We start from the raw sequence: 22,333 nt of genomic DNA on the forward strand, positions 1-22,333 counted from the left end.
AAAAGCAGTATTGCTCAAATGCTAGGGATGCTAATAGAATTCAAGCTTACCTTCCAAAGAACCTAAAACGCCAGCTATACTTCGCCTTAATCCATTCACGGTTGACTTATTGTCTACTTGTTTGGGGTGTAACTTCTAAATCAAACCTTAATAAATTATATCTGATGCAAAAGAAAGGTTTAAGATTTATTCATGGCCTATCGTCTTATGAACACGTCTCTGAATTTTTTGTAAAAGATGGTATATTGAAACTTGAAGCCTTGTACTACCAGCGGCTTTCCGAAGCTATCTATCTAGAGGTGAAAGCAAATAGCGAACTTTTTCTTTCTACTTACACAAAGAATTTACCTTATTACACGTTCAGACACAACTCTTTCTTTAAGCCTTTAATTAGAACGAATTATGGTATGCAATTGCTTAACTGGCAAATTCCTAACTGCTTGAATCTTTTCCCGCCTTTAATCGAAATCATTAATGGTTGTTCTTCCCTGATTTCCTTCAGGAAAACGGGGAAAATTTATTTTCTACATAACTTGTAAGCATACCAACAGGAGTTGGTCAATGACTCTGCGTACGAATAGCATATCATAATGCAGTGTTGTCCTGTGTTTTTATCATTTCCCACTACGTGAATTTATGCCCTCTGATTGATTCTATATTTTACTATTAAGCTCATTCTGTCAATTTATTTTGTGCTTAGGCTACACAACTGTATAATTTGACTACTTAGTACTGGCTTCAATCCTGTTTTTTACTAATTTCCTCTGTAATCGACAGATTGCCTCTGTTCATGTGCAAGTTTGCCTTATTTTCATTTCTATGTGTGTGCTGTTTGTGCTGCAAGTTTTTGTAGGGACATTGGCCCAGTCAGGCGTTCATTGCTATCGCCTTTTGCCTCTGCCCCTTGGCACTACTTCTGTACTGTCTTAAGCACAATAAACAAACAAAACAAAAAAAACTGTTGGTCAGTAGCCGCTCTTGAGGTCCATCGAAGGCAAGTACTTGGCGCGCGCCGCCGCCTCTCCAGTCGGGCCGTGCCTTAACCAGTGTTGTAGGCGTTACAAAAAAAAGTAACTAAATACGTTACTCGTTACGTTAAAAAAGAGAGAGAACGCGTTACCGCCCTAAGTTACCTACAAAAAAATGTAACGCGTTACCGTTACCGTTACCGAAAAAAGTACGGCACGTTACTTTGCCGTTACATGGCCATAATTTTTAATTAGTGCGTCTTCGCTGCAAGAACTCACGATAACAATTTTATAAAGCTCATATTCCACATTAAACTTCTAGCCCAAACAACGATTTTGCCCGAAATCCTGATTTAACGAGAATATTTTGCACAAGTGTGCAGGAGCTTAGCAATGTTATAGTGGCCTAAATTTGCCTGCGAACTTGCATGTGACGGCTTCTAACTATGTGGCACATGGTGAAGCCATTTTCTGAATGTGACATTACACACAAAATGACACTTCATTATCAATTCTAACTTCACAAAGGAAACATTGCTGAACTCTCAAAAAATTTACAGTAATTCTGAAAAATGTGATGTTCCAAAATGCTCGGCATGCTTACACTCTGTAGAGCTGTGTGTGTGAGTGTTTTGGGAAGGAGAGGTAGGTGAAGGCGAGTGTGTGAACGCGTGTTCGTGCACGTGTTTCGTGCTTTATGGGTATTCTGATTTTTTTTTTTTTTAGTTGAGTGCATCGTCAAGGGCGGGTGTTGTGTGGCACGCAACAAGGGTCGTAGAGAGCACATGTGCATTTTATTTGCAACATCACTTTAAGTGTTCTGCGTTTTTTTTCTGAGAAAAGGGGCGGGGGGGGGGGGGGGGGCAATTGGAATAACATGTAACTAGTAACGTGACACCTCATGTTACCGAAAAATATTAACGTAAGTACGTTACCGTTACAGTTCCGAAATGGTAACGAGTACGTTACTAAGTTGCGAAAAGAGTAACACGTTACCGGTAATACCGTTACTTCGCCGGCTTCGTAGCGACACGAGCTCCACGAACGGCGTAATTGCTGCGCGCGCGCGCGGGAGACGACTCCCTCTCAGGCCCGTTTCACATGCATGCGATTTTCTCCTGCGACGCTGCGAATTCTGCCGGTCTGCGACTGGGGAGGGCAGTCGATCTAGTCGCAGACGGCTTGCGATCGAGTTCCGTCCGGTTGGTATTCAGTCGCAGCGTCATTGTGTTCGCTCTGCAACTGACCAATGGGGAGCGCCGAGACGGCGTGCGACGTGGGGTTCGGTGGAAGCAAAACTGCTTATTCTAATCAAAACATGCGAAATATTTCCTTGCATCTAAAAATACGCTGGTCATAAAATCATCAACACATTTGCTGGGGAACTCGTCGCGTACTGATGTTTCGGCGCGGCGCTCCGCTCTCCGCCCGCGAGACGAGACCTAGTGGGAACGTCCTCCCGCATCTCGTCCCGTCCGGCCGTGAAGTATCTCCCCTCCCGTAGCGTGGGCGAACGTTTGCTCGAAACCGTGCTGGTGAGTCTGACGATCTCGATTCCTTAGCATATTTTATTGCTAACTGGCGTTTTAATGCGAAAGCATAACTTGGCTATGTCGGCGAGGTCGTGTCATCAAAACGTGTCCGAAGCCATTGTGGCGTTCTCAGAATGGTTTGAATAGGCTGGACGGTGATATAGTAGGCGTACGGGAAAAAACAGCCCTGGCGCCAAATTTGAAAACGAATATGTGATTGAAGTGAAAGGAGACGCCAACGCGGCTGCCATGGTAACGCGTGACGTCATGTGTCGCTTCGTTGAAATGAGGTCACCGTGAAGTCAGAAGGGGGTGAGCTATGACGCGATGGAAAGAACCTTCTACTACGTTCGTACGCGTCGCCTCCGCTTCAGCGCTTCCGTCTTGCGTCAGTCGTCTCGCCGCCGTCGAGTGCGCAGGTTCCTTTCGTATGCGTCGAATGGTGCGGTATCTCGTTGTGTGAATGTGTGCGCGTTGACGCGTTTGTTTTCGCATTCTCCCAATGCGGGTCGTCGCAGTGATCTCTAACGTTTTTGTTGTAGCATCGAATAAATGCCTTGTGTCAGCCAGAGTGTCGTTCCTTTGTCCCCCTCAGAGCAAGGCTCGCCGTGGTCGGCGTACGTGACCACGGGGTGGGGTATGACGGTATTGAACTGTGTTAGCCACGGTTAAGCGGGGAGAGCGTATTTATCCCCCTATTAAAACCCCACAGCGTCAACAACAGCGTCTTCCTGGCCCCGTGGTAAGTGAAGCCAACGCGCGGCGCGAAGGAGCCTACCCTCTCTCCGTTATCCTTAGGACGTGTAACTAGTAGTCATGGAAAGAAACGAGCGCCTTTTTGCGGCCCTATATCAGGGGGGAGCGTGACGCCACGCGGCCAACCTTCGCAAGTCACGTGCTCATGAAGCCACTCCCCGTTTTTCGCTCTCCGAGTCAGACCCTAATGTTTTGGCATTGGTATGTTTTAGTGCGTGCGTCTGCAAGGCCCATAGCGCAGGCGTCTACAGCAAGGAGGTTGATCTGCAGAGCCGCGCTGGTCTGCGCATGTGCGCGCGCAACGGCGCCGCACGCTATCATGTGGTGTGATGACAAGGGGGGGGGGGGGGGCTTTCTCCTTTTTACTGTTTATGACTATGTTTCAAGGTTATCGCAGGACTCTCCCTCCTGAGTTTTAGTGCGATAGCAATACTTCACTAGCAAAGTTGAAAATCCGGGGTATGTGTGAAGCCTCAACCTTTGACCGGGGCGCCAGCGGCGGAGGCCTTGCGCAGCTGCTCTGTCAAAGGCGGAACTGACACCCCCTCCCCGCGCGTGGCTGCCGAAAGCGGTTGACGATAAGACCTTTCTCAAGAGCTCCCTGGGCGTCGCCATATTGCTCGATGGGCTGTTCTGTGCACGTGACGTCAGCAAGGTGGAAGCGGAAACAGGCTGCAACAGCCCAGAGAGGAAGTGTTTCGCAGACAGCCGATGTAGGAAGTTTCTCGCTATTGTGAGCGGCCGCCTCCCAACTACAAAATCACGAGTTTGAATCCCGATACGCCTGTGCTTCTTCCCCTGTCGTACTATGTTTGAGCCATGCCTTCAGTATAGTTATATTGCATGAAACTACCTCGGGAACCATGCTTAACCTGGGTTTAACCAGGCTAAGATATACGTAGCTAAAGTCGGCATTTAATGCGGGCCCGGCCCAAGATTGGGGTGCTGAGGTTTGTTCGCGTAAGGCACATGTCCATCCTAAAGCTCGGCCCAACTTAGGCAAAAGCGGTTGGGCCGAGCATGTTTTTTGGTAAGGGTAGTGACCGATGTTGGCCAGACTTTTTACTGGGTTTTTGCCTCTGTTCGCACCTACTACTGCTGCATAAGAGAGGGTCACATGATCCCACCTCCAGTGCAAGATCGACGCTAGCGCCGTTTGCTTCAGTGGTGGAACATTGACAGTTCCCAGATTTCTCACAGACAAGAGTGACAGTCAGTTTTCTTTCCATTGTAGGCACAATAACCTCCCCCGAATAAACAATTAGTTTCAAGTTCTTAGCTGGCCTGCCACGTTAATTCTACGCCTGCTTCTCTGGGTGTCGTAAATTCCGCACGAAAGTGAAGGTAGGTTAAATTATCTTTAATGCTCTATACTTCTTGTATTTAAGAGATCGTGCACTCGAAATGAACTCAGCCATGATGATGATCCTGCAGTTTACAGTGCTAAGAGGATTCTATTTTCCCCATCAAATGCCCATCGGATGAGTGTTGCAGAGGGATGGGTGATTACAGAGAGATGTCTATTGTTTGCTAGGTAGCTGCCACCTCAAGGATAAGTCCATGGGTTTAGAAAGTCTTGTCTTGAGCACGTGAACATTGATGCTGCGGAGCGAGGCTGCATCACCAGTGGGCCGCTGGCCTCAAGATAGCTCGCATTTGAGCATGTTACGCTTGCCAAATACAGGAGCACGCCACTCGCTGGTCCCCGCCTGAAGCCGGCTCAGCAATGTAACATTATCAGTGAGCAAACGAGAGCAAGTGTTGGGGAGTGACTCGGTTTTTGGAAACTCAGCGAGCGCTTGTGTCCGTTGCCTTTCTCGAGCGAAGTCTTCAAAAATGAGAAGGCAGCGAAACACTGTACCTGAATGTATGGCTACACAGTTTATTTCCTCACGAAATCAAAAACGACCACTGGTATATTGCAGCAGTGCTTTATTTTCTTTTTTAAATTTTCAACAGAGGCCAGGGTAAACAGGTATGGAACAAACTCTAGTGGTAACACAGTAGGAAACAAGAGGAAATGACAGCACACATAGTTTTGCAGGGGTCACCAGTACACTATTAGTTTCTACTTAATTCTACGCACAGCTGAGGGGAATGCAACATCAACTTGTACATAAAAGAAAAAAAGTGTCTAGCATCAGGCGCTTATCATACTCGAATACTAAACACACACAGAAGCATACTGTTGTACTGTGCAAATGAAACAGTGCTAGAGCCCCAAACAAACATGTGCTAGCCATACCCAAGAGTATATAGAATCACTCTTTCTGATTGGCGCTGCAGGACATCACTGTACAGCTCACTTCATAAGCTTGCAACAATCCACTTTGGAGTACAAAACCGCGAAACAAACAGAACCTTGCAATACCCAGTCCCTCAAAAACCCTCTGAAACATAGAATAAATAATAAACAGCATATATATCTCTTTATTTACAAAAATGTACAAATAAAAGTTAACACAGATCAGTACATTTAGGCATTGTAATAACTTGTACCCAAGAACCCTAGGCTTAATACAGAACCTACAACAAAGAATCATATTTTTTCAAAACATTAAGAATGCACATCTCTCCTTTTGAATGAGAAAATATGTATGCCAATCCAATATGCTGCGAGCCTAAAGCCCACAGTTATTCTTTTGGCAATTTAAACAGAGCGTACATTTGTTGCAAAAACAATGCATTTATCATATATTATACATTAAGTAGTTCATCTTAATACGGTATCATGTCTTATGGAAACAATACAAGAAAATAAGAGGCCGCAGTGTTATATACAAAAAATATTGCCCATCTTGCAAAAAAGATTTGATTCGTCAATAGATGTTCAAGTGTTACTGCACTGATTTAATAAGTGCATAATCCCAATAATGTAGCAAAATCTGCTTGATTTACATATATCTTACAGCATGTACAAAAAGATTAAGTATGCATTTCTTTGTATCACGAAAGGTTTCTTCTAAAGAACTGGCCTTGGAGAGTATCATTTTCTTGGACATAACTTGAGACATGATTTGGTGAAGGAACACAGCATATAATTAAACCATTTCTATTATGAATCATGTTCCATGAGTCTTAGCCACATTTGTATGCCATCAAGGCTTTCAACATTCAAACAGCTTGCAAAAAACAATCAAGCTTACTTGTCATTCACTGTAGCAAGACTTTGAGTGTGCTAAATCTGTAACAGTTAAGCTCATGCCTTCCACACCTTTATATGCAGCAGATCAAAAACAGCTACGAACTGATGCCGAAACCTGCTAAACTTTAACTCAGTCAATGCAAACTCACAAAGAAAAGGCCTAAAGGAACAGCCTAACGGTTACAATTCAGTTCATGCTATATACGCTAATGCAATAAACACATACAGCTTCTTTTACAGCTACTTTAGTGGCTAAAAATTTAGGGGCACAAATATTTCCTTTATTTAAAAGAAAAAGTCATCACTAAATATCAGCTCAAACACAGCTGCATCCTGGAATGCCACAATTATACTTTAAATGTAAATGAGGCTCAAGAACAAACAGTTCACCCACATTAATATGGCTACAGGGAAAAACAAAATTCATGTCTCATATCATTAAATGAAATGCAGGGGTGCAGCCCAGCAAGAACTGCAACAAGCCAGCCATGCATCACATCACTATCACAAGGTGCACAAAAAATAATTATGCATGTACCTCAGTTTTATGGAGCACCACAAGACAATAGAGGAGAACAAGTGGCATGCTTACACACAGTGCTGCATTTCTGAATGTAAAAAAAGACACCACTGATAAGAAATAGAAATGCTGTAATGAGCACTCGGTTAGAGTGCTGCAGGGCAAAAAAAAAGTTTACAGAAAGCTAGCTTTCTGCAAAATCCTCACTTCAGAGTTCTTAAGCGCAGTTCAGCAAGCTGCTAAGTTGCTACCACAATGCCTAAGCAATCGTCTACATGCCTAAGCAATGCCTAAGCAATACTTCTAGAAAAAGAAAATACTGAGGGCCTTCAGCACCTGGTATTCCACTAGCAATGAGCTACTAAATACTAAACACCAACACAGTATTCCACGGTTCACACTTTCCTAATTTACAGCTCACAAAGCATGCCACTGACATCGTTCCACCAAAACTGGTGGAAGATAATTGAGATGTACAAGGTTCAAACACTTTTTTGTGCCAGCGATGACGCCCGAGATGGCAGCTCTGCATCAAAATTGCCTGGTGACTACTCGACCATGTTCCATGCTTAGAAAGCTTAAAATATTTATGGCCTGCCCTCTGTGAGTGTAAAAAGTGTGTCTTTACTTATATGGCATAAAATGGCTTTCTTCTCAGTACAAAACAGCATGCATAAAGCATTAGAAACATGCCCCTGGCACAGCTGGATGAGACGGCATGAGTAAAAGCTGAGTCATGTAGCCAAAGTATTCAGTTCTCCTAAAGCCTGTGCTGAATGAGTTTGGACAGTTTAATGATGGTTTAATAGAGGTACGGCCCATCCATGAAAACGCAGCAACCCAGGAGGCTACCAACCCATGGTAATGCAGACAATCGTATTACAGCACCAAACTTCTTAGAGGTACTCTGAACATACTTTTGGTATGTTAACATAATTCAAGTCATAAACTGAATGCCATATAGCTCTTCGGAGCAAGGCTGACAACAGTGTTTCTCTTGATATACCATTAGCACGAAAATTTCAACCTGTATCACTGACCCAATACTATGAACATAATTTTGCAAAAGGCTTCAAGAGTGCTTGAACTTTGCAGATGACATGAAACTACAATACCTTAACCACATGTAATGCAACCAAAATTTACAACACTAATGGCAATGATGGCTTCAACACTTCTGCCAAAACCCACTGGTACACTGTGCACACCAATATGCCACTGATGATCAATGCAGGCGATACTGATGCCAATAAACCACCAACATTTTGCCACATGCATTTTATGCTATGCAAATGGCAGTTGCTTTCTCACAAGTGTCAACCATTCTTGACGTTGGTCAAACCTGCAAAGATGTGTGCTGACATTTAATTACGACAAATGCAAGCTTGCTCAATCATTGATAAAATGGCCTATGAGTGATTGTTTGCACCAGCAAGTTTATCAGTGACAGTATGCCTTACAAGGAGTGCATACTGTGTTTTACGTAAAAACTGCCTTAACCTAGCTAAGTATGCAAGTCAGTGACACCACCTGCAACTGGTATAAGGAAGCCTAACATGCAGCGAGTATCATGCTCACAGCTAACATGCAGGCATGTACTTGTGCTTCACGCAGTGTCAGCTAGGGCTACATGTAGATGCACCATGCAGTTGCAAAGACATCAAGTGGCATTGTGAAGTGAGCACCATCCAATTGTCCACTTTTGTCATTTTAGATTTGCCGAGTATAATTCTTACAGATTGTCAAAAACCTGTCAGCATTATTTTTTCACACTACACTATATCCAAGGCCTCTGCTTCTGGTCCTATAGCCCCTTGTCTTCTACTACTCCTATCCCATCACCCCTGTGTCAAAGCAGATGATATGATGAGGTGCTCCTTATTCTCGCTGCAACTGCAAACTGGTTCTAAACACATAAATAGCTGATACTGCATAAAGTGAGCCACAGGCTGGAGTGTTCTTTACAAATGTGACACACACCAAAATTCTACTTAGAACGGTACTTCTAAATAATATATATATAAATATATATCAATACATTACAGTATTTCGTCATCGAATGAGGTCCAGGAGATTAGTCTACACTCGGGGACGACTTAATTTGACATTGCAGCAGAGGCTAATTAGAGAAGGGAGAGACAGGCTTTTGTGCCCATGCCTTGTGGGGGGTGGGTGTTTCGTTGTTTGGTAGGGGTGCAGAAGGGTGAAGAGGAGTTGGAGAGGCGGTGCGGGGCCGCTAGGGCTGAGGAGCTCACTTCCCAAGGCACGGGAACAAAAGCTCATCTCTCCCTCTCCTGCCTAGCCTCTGTTCCATAGCCAAAAAAACTTGTCCCCAACTATAGCAAGGAATAAAGCTATATATTGCAGCACAAAGCCACAGAATCACCCCTGATGCAAAAAAAAAAGGCCAAAGGCCTTTCAGAAATGTAGCTAAGCTTTCTGCAAACAGAAGTTTTTCCTGTGAAATGATAGCACAGGCTTTTGCTCAAAGTAGGTACCATGTGCAAAGTGGGAAGTACGCAAGCAGCTCGTGTACGCCCAAAACTACTACTGCTGCCAACCTGGCTCATGAGCTATGGGTGCAGCGGTACACACTGAGCATGCAGCCCGCTAGCAGTGTTCAGGAAAAGCTATTATGAAAGGTGAGCCTTGTGGGTGAACACACAGCTAAATAAAAGTAAAAGTATGTGCTTCACATAACCAGCTCTGCAGCAAGCTTTTAAATACTTTTGCAAAAACTCTCATTGACACAGTTGGCTAATCAGCTAATTTAACAAACTAGAGTTCTTGCAACTACCAAGCCAATAAAACAAAAAAATAATATTGCCAAAGGTTTTCTCTTCACTAGACAAAAAAAAAAGCACTGGAAATTGCTTACGTTTCAAATATATCTATTCATTTTAACTCAACACAACCTGGCAAACTATTCAGGTGCCCTAACAAATGTTTTCCATAAAAATATGAAAAAAAAAAGCTTGAAGTATTTAATTCACTTGAGTGAACTATATTAAACCCCAAAACCTTCATGTTGGCAAGAGCAAGCTCTAAAAGCATGTTGAATGCACAGTACTGGTTCTAATTAAACACACAAAAGCAGCATCTTACAGAAGGCGTAAATACTGGCAGATGTACATGGTATTGTCCCTTCAAAGAGTTCAGTGCTTGTGGGCATAACTTTTTTTTTTCTTCTTTTATCCACAATGAACTCTTGTAACATTTTTGTGCTCTGGCATTAAACCTAGTGCAGAAGCCAAAGACAGGGTTAAACACCTTTTGCCTCACCTGTTTTTTTCGCTTCCCCTATTCACAGGGCTACATCAGTTTTTGCTTAGTCGTTTCTTCACGTTATTCAAATATGCTAAACGTTCACCAACTCACCCAGTTTTCGGTTCTGCACCAGAACAGACTATTGGCAATCACATTACCTCTACTTTGCAATGATGATACTGTCCAAAACCAGGTGTGGATTTATCGAGGGTGGGGTCAAAGAAATACATGGATCCAATGGGACCCTCCCAACTGCCCCTCCAAGAGTGACCCATACATCTGTGCCTGTCCAGAACAACGAACATTGGTTGGATGGGATAGCACTCCCAACAAGTGAAGGCACCCAACACTTACTTCTGGTCTGCTATATTTCTCAGTGGCGTCAAATTCAGTGTACAACAATGGTACCAGTGAATCAAAACCTTTCTTCCATAAGCAAAGCAAAGAAAAGCCTTCTGCAACAAATACGTCGCTCTCAAGTGTGTGATAGCATCCCAAGCAGTCAACAACACCCTCCCCCACAAGCTCCCAAGCTTTGTTATGCGTATCACAAGTGGAAACCCTCATTTCAGGGTGCAGCATACAGATAAAAGGTGACACTAGAGCTCCCCGTTAGACAGCTTGGGTTGCTTGGCTGGGTGCTGGCTGACCGAGAGTTCCAGTCCAAGCTGAAGCAGTTGCTCAGTGACGCTGTCTTCCACGAGGCTGGTGCTGCGGCTCAGCCCGCCGACCAGGGTGAGTGGCGGTGAACTACTCAACGGGCCGGATGCTGCGGCCACTCCAACTTTCTGGGCATCTGGCTGCCGCAGCCTAGCCACTGCCAGTGCAGAGCTCAAGCGCTTGTTCATTATCTGTAGCTGCATGACCTGCACAAGGGAGTGAAGCAAGCATTGGGCAAGACACACAGATGGATCTTCTTGGTTTACACAAAAGTGGACACACCAAACACGATGCACACAAAACCCGGAGGCTAGTCTTCTTTTTCCGTCTCTGGCACTGCCAAATTTTTAGTTGTCTGGTCTTAGAACCTTAATTTTTCATAACATCAAAGTCACAAAGGGATATGCCATGCAAAAACTGGACAAAATATTGCTGGCAGAGTTATCGCTAATCTTTCAAACTAAACTGAGTACAATATAATTAAGACAATATTCTTCCCCAAAATAGACATAGTATGATTCAGCTATTATTCAAGCAGAAAGGTGACATAGTTTTAGACTTTGTATTCTATATATCTCTTCAGTCTCCCTCTCACTCATGACCTTGCATGTACAAATATTACTCACTCCTAACCTTGACATTGTTTTCAACTCCAAGAATATTTTGAATTCTTTCCTTAATGCGGCAAAAATGGCTGTTCTTTGTAGGCCCTTTTCGTTATTTTTATTGTAAAAAGTAGAACAGTTACATCAACAAGCAACACATGAAAATTAAACTGAATGAAATGAATGCACTTTCTTATAATATGCATGTCAGAAAGGTTAGGTTGTAATCTGCCATTTTACTTGTCAAACACAAAATGTGGTAAATACTTTAATACTTATGCAAATACTTAAAACTTAAAAATTCTGACGTAAAGAGAGGTCAGGAAGACAGGATTCTAAATAACAGAATATAAAATGAACATTATGAAATACACAAAATGTTTCTTGTCTTAGGGCCTTAAGGCCATCAGCCTAAGGCACCTGAAAGTTTCAATGTTTTAGCTTATCAATAATGTGAGCTACAAAAAATATTTGCTGCCTCATACAGACTGCTTGTTTCTTGGACATATTCAAAAAAGTTTTCACTAGAAATTTTCGTTAAGAAATACTAATAAGTATACAGGCAAAACTAAATTAAATATGCTTCTGAATGGTGGACATTTAAAGAATAAATGTTAAACTGCAATAAACAAAGAAACTAAGATAAAAATTCAATGACCAGGACAGCAAAAAATAAATGTATGGGTACATCATGAAAGAAAGAAAATCGCCTAATATTTAGAGGATGCATAGGATGCTCCAATACTTGCTGAGTGCTGAGCACAAAAGTGAAGTTTAATTCAAAAACTTTTTGATCCCCCCAAAAAAATTCATTGCCCAAGACTCTCATGGTACTCCGCAAACAGTTCCTTGTGGTTGTGAAATACCCATAGCCATGCAATGTGCCCAGAAGAGCAGAAAGATGACTCCTGGATATTATTCTGGGAAAAACAAGATCAGATAAAAAACAAACTGCGTCTCCAGTAGAGACACAGTCATAGGAGCTCGGTAATGCGCATGTAAATGAGCAAGCCAACGAACAATGCAACCCCACACATGTGACCTTTTCTTATATGACCACTCAGCTTCAGAGTAAAACTGCTTGCTCAGCATGTGCATCTAGACATACTGGTTCACACTGGCTCAAATCCTCTTGCCTCTGTTGTGAAAACAGCCAGAAAACGTCCGTTGCTATTTATTGCGAGCTGTTTGGCTTCACCTCATGGTGCCAGTGACACCACGAGATGCAGGATATCTTCTCAGAAAAGCACTCTTGGCTGAGATAGCAGCAGAGAATCTTGGTCATACAATGTAGGCAACCGTAACCAGGGGCTAAATACTGCCAATATCCTATGCATCTTAAATGGCATAAATAACGGTAAATTAGCTGCAGCCAGAAAATTAAGCTTCCCTGTGGACAGTTGATGTTCTGGGCTGATTTGTTTTGTTTTTTTCAGATAATCATTCGAACAAAAATCTAACTACCTGACATCATTCTCAGACTCACTACTACTGCAAGCACACAAAAGAATTATCTCAAGATGCAATAAAGTCCCACAACCAGTGCTGTTCACAGAAAGGCCTTAATATAGGGAAGTCTGCTATGCTCATAAAGAAAAGCTGCTTATGCCCTTAAAACTTGCATCAAAATTCACTGCTGCGTGGTACAGTAAAACCTTGTTAATTCAGAAAATCAGCTAATTCAAACACCTGATCCAGTCCCGTCAAACACACATACAATTCTACGGCCCAAAACTTGTTAATTCAGCAGAATCTGGCCTCCTTTCGGTTAATTCAGATAGGTGGGAGAGCTCACATATGTACGAGGTGCCAGAGATGGGGCGATGATGGTGAGTGAGTGACTCAGATGTGCGGCCACTAATCACTAGTGGCGCTTGTGTCCACCCGAAATGTAGAGGTGCCGTACTCATCGCTATGGCCATCAATTGAGATGTGTTATTGCTTCATACGGCACTCTGCCATTTTCTTGTTCGTTTACGCTGAATGCACATCACGGACTGTACTGCCCCTGTTGTTTCTGTTATCATGGAGCCTGCAATATTTTTACATTACGTCTTGCGCGTGTATGCGATGTCTTTGTCTTTTTTTCTTTTTATCGTATGGTATGCATGATCTGGGGGGCAGGCTGTTGACACCCTGACTTACCTAAAGGACATACATGTTGGTTCATTTGACGCCATGCGCACACTGCACCATTTCAAAGAACTCCAAAAAATAGTTATTGTGATGCAAGTTTCTTGCGTGCAGCAATCAAATGACAGAATTTTCAGGAAATAATGACACAGTCGAGCCTCCTTATAACGGCCGCAGATATAATGAACGCCCGCTTATTACAAACGAATGCGGCGCTACCATCAAAGTATGCATTAACGCAATGGCAATCCGTCTCGGGTAAAACGAACAACTGTGGCCGCATCACTCGGTTATACCGAACGAGGAGGCACTGCAAACTTGACCCCGAAGTTGAGAAACTCTCTCTGCCAGCCTAACTCAGAGATCGAAGAGAGTCTCTCAGTCCCCACAACACCACCCCAGAAAGAACATGTTGACCCAAATAAGCAATAAAAAAGGTGGCATTGAAAGCGCAGGTACCACCGGAAAGGCACGTGCCAATGGCCTATAAGGTCAATCATAGCCTGCACACGCATCGGCTGGGGGAAGCGTCCCAGCTGGAAGCAGAAGTGTGGTGGGTGCAAGACTGTGGTAGCGTCGAAAGTGAAGCTAGTGCTCATGGTCATAGATAAACTAACAGTAGCAAGTTGAGAAGTTTGAATGCCTTGCCGACCTCGCTGGTCACATGATACGCATCGCCTGCCCAGTCGGCTCCACCTTTTGTGCTGCCGGTACCATGTGCAGGCAGTCCCAGAGAGCAGACAGTGCAGCTGATACATTCTGTACGCACGTGCGCCGTGCTACTTTCTTCATTACATGGGCCCAGAAACGATAGAAGATGACGCTGTCCAAAACACACATGATTAGATGCATGTCAGTATGTGGCAAGGCGTCGCTGATGCACAGTTGGCCCGATGTCACCTCGGATGACTACTTCCATGCGGATGACAACATCACAGAGCCGTGCTCTAACGAAGTCGTTGTAAGTGAAGTACGAGCAATTCCGTATCACTAGGAATCTGATTAATGCAGCCAACCTGCCACAAACTGCAGTGGACACTTCAAACCCCGATTAGTTTTATGCCGTTCCTAAAACAGATTGTAGGCAGCGAGGGTCTTGGCGAGGAGAACATGATCACCCTGTAGTGCTTGGAAAGCACTGCGGTAGGGTTTACTTTAAAGAAATCGACGCGCATGACGCAGTCTTTAAGGATAAACGCTACTGTTGGCGGACTTGGTATTTTTGGGCGTAATATAGGCAGTCCACTTACTATGAACATCGGATACAAAACGAACGAAGTACGAGCAATTCCGTATCACTAGGAATCTGATTAATGCAGCCAACCTGCCACAAACTGCAGTGGACACTTCAAACCCCGATTAGTTTTATGCCGTTCCTAAAACAGATTGTAGGCAGCGAGGGTCTTGGCGAGGAGAACATGATCACCCTGTAGTGCTTGGAAAGCACTGCGGTAGGGTTTACTTTAAAGAAATCGACGCGCATGACGCAGTCTTTAAGGATAAACGCTACTGTTGGCGGACTTGGTATTTTTGGACGTAATATAGGCAGTCCACTTACTACGAACATCGGATACAACGAACGAAGTACAAGCAATTCCGTATCACTAGGAATCTGATTAATGCAGCCAACCTGCCACAAACTGCAGTGGACACTTCAAACCCCGATTAGTTTTATGCCGTTCCTAAAACAGATTGTAGGCAGCGAGGGTCTTGGCGAGGAGAACATGATCACCCTGTAGTGCTTGGAAAGCACTGCGGTAGGGTTTACTTTAAAGAAATCGACGCGCATGACGCAGTCTTTAAGGATAAACGCTACTGTTGGCGGACTTGGTATTTTTGGGCGTAATATAGGCAGTCCACTTACTACGAACATCGGATACAACGAACGAAGTACGAGCAATTCCGTATCACTAGGAATCTGATTAATGCAGCCAACCTGCCCCAAACTGCAGTGGACACTTCAAACCCCGATTAGTTTTATGCCGTTCCTAAAACAGATTGTAGGCAGCGAGGGTCTTGGCGAGGAGAACATGATCACCCTGTAGTGCTTGGAAAGCACTGCGGTAGGGTTTACTTTAAAGAAATCGACGCGCATGACGCAGTCTTTAAGGATAAACGCTACTGTTGGCGGACTTGGTATTTTTGGGCGTAATATAGGCAGTCCACTTACTACGAACATCGGATACAAAACGAACGAAGTACGAGCAATTCCGTATCACTAGGAATCCGATTAAGGCAGCCAACCTGCCACAAACTGCAGTGGACACTTCAAACCCCGATTAGTTTTATGCCGTTCCTAAAACAGATTGTAGGCAGCGAGGGTCTTGGCGAGGAGAACATGATCACCCTGTAGTGCTTGGAAAGCACTGCGGTAGGGTTTACTTTAAAGAAATCGACGCGCATGACGCAGTCTTTAAGGATAAACGCTACTGTTGGCGGACTTGGTATTTTTGGGCGTAATATAGGCAGTCCACTTACTACGAACATCGGATACAAAACGAACGAAGTACGAGCAATTCCATATCACTAGGAATCTGATTAATGCAGCCAACCTGCCACAAACTGCAGTGGACACTTCAAACCCCGATTAGTTTTATGCCGTTCCTAAAACAGATTGTAGGCAGCGAGGGTCTTGGCGAGGAGAACATGATCACCCTGTAGTGCTTGGAAAGCACTGCGGTAGGGTTTACTTTAAAGAAATCGACGCGCATGACGCAGTCTTTAAGGATAAACGCTACTGTTGGCGGACTTGGTATTTTTGGACGTAATATAGGCAGTCCACTTACTACGAACATCGGATACAACGAACGAAGTACAAGCAATTCCGTATCACTAGGAATCTGATTAATGCAACCAACCTGCCACAAACTGCAGTGGACACTTCAAACCCCGATTAGTTTTATGCCGTTCCTAAAACAGATTGTAGGCAGCGAGGGTCTTGGCGAGGAGAACATGATCACCCTGTAGTGCTTGGAAAGCACTGCGGTAGGGTTTACTTTAAAGAAATCGACGCGCATGACGCAGTCTTTAAGGATAAATGCTACTGTTGGCGGACTTGGTATTTTTGGGCGTAATATAGGCAGTCCACTTACTACGAACATCGGATACAACGAACGCAATCCACGTGGCCGTCATGTTTGTTATAAGCAGGCTGAACTGTATGCTGATGTGAGACTTTTTTGTTTGTTTTTTTTTGGCCTCCACCCTCCCTCCCCAAATTCAGACATCTTCTGTGGTCCTATTAGATCCAAATTAATGGGGTTTTACTGCAATTAATTCAAACTGAACATTGACTTCTCAGACTGCATACATAATGGCATAAGTTCAAAAGTGCTTTTGGAGCTTTGAAATAGTGTCTGAGTCACATGTCTGAGTCACATGTGACCCATGCTTTGATGGGCACTGTAAGGAAAGAGCTGAATGGCAGCTATCATTCATATCAGAGGCATCTGGCACCCCATTTTCCTGTAAAATGCACTAGCTTCCAAAGCCAGCAGTAGTGCCTCCTGCACCTTTCAAAGCAAATTTTTATTAAACATCTGATTCATTGCTTCAGGCTGTTTTGCAATTATATGGTATTTTCTGCACTGAATGGCATTTGTCTCAGCTGAGTGTGCTAACATTGAAGGCTGCATTTACTTCCACTACTGATTCCAATTCGTTTCACAAAATCAACATGCTTGCTTTCACATGACAGCTGGTGCCAATTCTATGCTTAAGAATAACAAGCCGAGTCAATTATGAAGGTGAAAGTAAGGCTTAGATCAGTTCAATTCATTATCGTATGTTAGTAGCCTTGCACTACAGTTATGATAAAATGGATATGTCCACAGAGAGCTCAACAACGCATTAACAAATAACAAAAGCACCGCCTTCTAAACTACCAACAACAGCTGGACTGAAGTATCCATGGAGAGATGCACTCCTTTCTTACGATGTGCATGGCCATACAGTGAGCAACACAGTTTTCCCTCTATGCCACCTACATAAGGCTGCCACCACACAACCCTAGCCCTGGATCAAGCATTTTCACTAGAGTCTCAGTGCAACAAGCGCGCTCTTCAAATGTGTCTTCTCCTGGCGAGTGTTTTTTTTTTTTCTTTTTGGCATGCATAAAAGAGAGCCACTACACACTAAATGATTCATGCACCAGATGCTCCACACAGCCAATGCTTGAAAGCGCATTCGAGCTGCACTGCTATGTTTCATAATGTAACTCTTGGTGTAAGTAAACTGTAGGTCCCCAAAAAGGTTGATGGATCAGGCTAGTTAGTGTAAATATGTCATTTTGGAAGCCCTCCTAATAGAATATCCTAAGATATCCTATTACAATGACTACAAGATATTTTGAGAACACTTTAAGAACTGCTATACTGACTGTGAAAAGCCAGCATCAATATTTCTTAAATGCAACAGCCCTTGTGGTCAATGCCAGGGGACTTGATGAATAATTGCAAGCTTTGTAGTGCAGTGGTGGAGTAGGTGCAGAGCGGAAGACTACAAAGTAGAACAGTGAGAATCAGAGGCGACGTGAAAGTAACGTCTGAAGAGACCAATCAAAAGTGCCGGCAAAGGGAACTGTGAAGCGGCTATGCTGCACTTGGCCCCATGCCTCAAAAGCAACTGGTGATTAGAGGCACGAGCCGACACTGGAGAAGAAAGCTAAGTGCAGGCATAAGTGTCCCGAAGGAGGGCAGCAATGATGCGCCAATGAGACTCCAGAACAATGGAAATTGTGTCTGCACATAGTCTGAGTGTCAAAATACCACAAAACTGCTAATGAAATGAACAAAAAGTGACAACTTCGCCTGCAATACAAGTGCCATGCCGAGCAGGCGAGGGTAACTCAGAAAAGTAACAAAAGGCAGCTCCTTTGACCTCTGCAAGAATGGGTTGCCACCCATGGCCTTTTCACTTTTCCTTGAGATGCCCAAAGATAAATCATGGGCTCAGGAATGCTGCCACATTGCAAAGATTGTTATGTGTGTTCTGGACGAGCCTTTGTGCCCATGGATCATGCATCTAGGCTCTGCAATGACATTGGCAGTAATGCTGGCTATGGTTGGCTGACAAATAAATGCTATTGCATTTCTTTAAGCAGCAGTGCAGCAATTTGGGTGGCATTTAAAAAAATTTTTAACTTAATTTAAACTGCAACTCAATTAAACAAGTAAAACATAAGTATCAACGTCCCACACATTAACGTCCCACCTGAAATGCCAAAACATACAGATGATGTATTCATGCATAAAAAGCTTGGATTTCTTGAACACCGCATGGGCAGCTTCCCTAGATCATTAAAACCTAAGGGATATAAGTCCACCATTAGAACTCGCCTTAAATATGCTTCACTGCATGAGACCTATACACAAGAACTGACATATACAAAAACTTGAAAAAAAATTCAACTAGCTATCCATTTTATCTTCATTGTTATAGATGCCTAGACTCTCCTTTTACCCTGTTAAGCTTGCAATCCTGGAACCACTCGCAGAAAAGAAGAAAATGTGCCTAAACTTTTTCTAGTCATTATATTTCTCCCAATTTGTCATAAAACCCCGACATGATATCAATAAAGATTCAGCCTAAGCTTTGTGTCACAAAGCCAGCTGCAGCATTGCACTTATATTTGCATGTACTAATTCATATTCATTATATTCATTATTATATTAATTATAATTCACATAAGTTCTCATTTTTCCCCGAGACCATTGCCAAATGAATGCATTACCCAATAATTCAGTTTTTTTTTTTTCACCCTTTCACAGATGTGCTTTTCAGCTTTTGTAGTAGCACTTCTCGTTTTCCTCATTTTAGCTGTATTGTATTTGAGCATTTTATTTTTTGTCCACAGTGCATAGTAGCACTGATGTACAGATGTGCTGACTGATAATGAGTTTATGTGCTTTCTATCTCAGGACTGATGAATTCATCTCCTTGTGCATCCTAGACTGCAAGTTCACTGATGTGGTTTGGGTTATGGGGTTTAACGTCCCAAAGCGACTCAGGCTATGAGGGACGCCACAGTGGAGAGCTCCGGATAATGTTGACCACCTGGGGTTTTTTACCGTGCACTGCAATCGCACAGCACACCGGCCTCTAGCATTTCACCTCCGCCGAAATGTGACCACCGTGGCCGTGGTCGAACCCACGTCTTTCGGGTCAGCAGTCGAGTGCCAAAACCACTGAGCCATCATGATGGCAGTTCACTGATGTAGTGGTGTAGCTTCCCTGCCTGGCTTGGACATATCCCATGGTTGCAGTATTTCAAAAATAAAAAATATTATAGTAAAGCACCACCTAAAAAACAGTGGGCAGAAGAATTTCTTTAAGAGACAAGATCAATTAAACTTTACTTTCAATTGGTTTCTCATGTTCTCAACACTTCTCCTAACCACCATCAAATTCAGTGCCCCGATATATTGAGGATATCTGAAGCTACAAGACAAGTACAAACAGAAGTCTCAGCACTGTTCACTAATATCACAGCTTTCAATTAACTGCTGCTCTACTCTACTCAGAAAAAGTCATTTAATGTGGTGAATAGGAGTGCTGACACTGCATACCTACATTACAGTGACATATCAACAACAACAAAACATTCCACTATTTTCAGAACATAAAATACGCCCCAAGATGAGGAATATATATAGGGTAATATTTTGGGCTAATATCAATGAAGTATCAGGGAAGTATTTCAAGTAAAGTTTGTCTGAGGTGTAGAGGAGTAACGTTTAGCTGGGATGATCATGGACCGATTCTAAAATTACTGACACTATATGAGACCTGCTTAGAGGCCCTTCACTGATGAATGTAGTCATTACCATCCGATTAAAGGGACACTGAGGAGAACTCTATCATTTTTTTTTGTTAGCAAAATCTGATAGTTCGGCATTTCATGGCGTTGTTGCCGCTTGTCCGGGCGCGAAAGATGCATTTATTTCAAAGAAATTTGGATTCGAAGATGAAAATGTTTTTCCCGCCGCCCTGATTCAAACTCAGGAACTCTTATGACGCCACGGCAACTCTTATGATGTCTCAGAACGGAGTGACGTGATACGTGACGTAAACGCAGACTCCGTGATTTCTGACGGCTAGCGGTGCGGTGCGCAACCTTGCTTTGCCAGCCTCAGAGATTCATGGCTTCCATGAAGTAAGGAAAATTCCTCCAAGGTGGCGCCTCTTGTCCTAGGAAGTCATCACGCTTGTACTTGCGAGATTGGCCTGTGGCGGCGACACCTGTATTTTGGTTCTTGCTATTTTCTACATTACAAGAGCTTTGTTTTCAGTAAGAGTGGCATTTTCGTGATCAGGAGCTGCTATTCTATCGATACAAGCCAACTTCAATTTCTCCTCAGTGTCCCTTTAAGGATGGTCCTTTTCTGGCTTATCCAGAGAGTGCAGAGTCAAGACTTGGCAGGGCATAAGATTATTTGGCTTTTATCGCATGTGCCATAATGCTCCTTGATGATAATGTGAGAAAAGTCACTGCTATAAATGACAAAACAGCCACCCATAACTGCATGCTGTGAGGAAACCATTTCACCTTACCATGGCCCTGATCTAAAATGGTTCCCAAAGGTAAGGATCAATGTGGCAAATGAAACCTTGCGAACAGTATCTTGCAACTGTAAGACTGGCTATTATCTTGCAACTATAAGATTGGCTATTATGTGCGCCTAACTTTTGCTGTTAGTATGTCAAGCATTTTATAAGTATCAACAGAAGCCTCTAGATGCAGCGTTCTGCAATCATGCAAATGCCATACCATACCATGACAGCACAAACCATAAGAGTGCACTTTAGCACTCTACTTACTATAACTTACTGACACCAAATATTTGTCCACCAAAAGGGTGGACAAATACACAGTACATCCCAAGGCAAGGTGTGAGCAATGAGCAACACAGCAGTTCAGGGCTTCTGTTAATTCAGACCACTGGCACATACAATCAACTGACCTGAAGTGGAACCTAATATTACCTCATGCCCAGCAACAAAAGATTAGAAAGTCACATCAGGAGACTGCTAAAAGTATTTTGTGAAGACACATCAAGTAAAGCAATTGTGACAGCAACTGTAAGAGCAGAGTAAAAGCATAACAGTTTCTGGTACGAAACAGAAGTGATATATGGTGCAACAGAAGCATCGGAAATAAACAGCTATGTTAACAACACATGCCACTGCGCTCAAGTGATTACATAAGTACTTTATTTTTCATGCCATAGCCATGCTTGGGTTATGAGGCATGTAGTGGAACGCTCTGGATTAATTTTAACCATGTGAGGTTATTTAAAGTGCATTGAAGTCTTGGTAAACAACAGAGTATGCATTTTGCTTTCATTGAAATGTGGCTGTAGCAGCCAGGTCTGCAACTTTGTGCCCATAAGCCACCATAGCATGTCTACATTCAAGTGAAGCAGTTCAAGTAAACTGAATAACGGCAGATTTGGCAAACTGATAGTTATTGATAATTATTTAAAAACAGCACTACCAAACATGGGACACAAAGAGACACACGTACACTGCGCTGTGTCTTTTCTTCTTTGTCCAGTGTTCGGCAGCACTGTTTTAAATAACAGTCATATTTCGCATGCTTATGACACCTTATTATTTGTTTCATTTCCCAGGCGCTCTTGCATGAACAAGGTAGTACACTACAATTATTTTCACTGCCATGACTACAATCAACAACACATACATGTCTATTGTTGTGCCAGGCAACTGTCATATTATTTTAAATCATC

At 43.2% G+C, this 22,333-nt stretch overlaps 1 protein-coding gene across 6 annotated transcripts in view; it reads right to left on the reverse strand.

The window, feature by feature from the left end:
• Positions 1-5,171: 5,171 nt before the first annotated feature.
• The window catches only part of Evi5 (ecotropic viral integration site 5), a 227,066-nt gene continuing 209,904 nt past the window's right edge, over positions 5,172-22,333 (reverse strand). For all 6 annotated transcript variants that reach the window (XR_013311273.1, XR_013311272.1, XR_013311271.1 and 3 more), the window contains one exon: positions 5,172-11,054. Coding sequence is in view for 3 of the 6 variants with exons in the window: in XM_077649323.1 (XP_077505449.1) it covers positions 10,788-11,054 (267 nt within the window). In the remaining 3 variants the exon portion in view is untranslated. The remainder of the gene's footprint in view (positions 11,055-22,333) is intronic.

Source organism: Amblyomma americanum, chromosome 1 (genome assembly GCF_052857255.1).
Source record: "Amblyomma americanum isolate KBUSLIRL-KWMA chromosome 1, ASM5285725v1, whole genome shotgun sequence".
NCBI classification, from domain to species: Eukaryota; Metazoa; Arthropoda; class Arachnida; order Ixodida; family Ixodidae; genus Amblyomma; species Amblyomma americanum.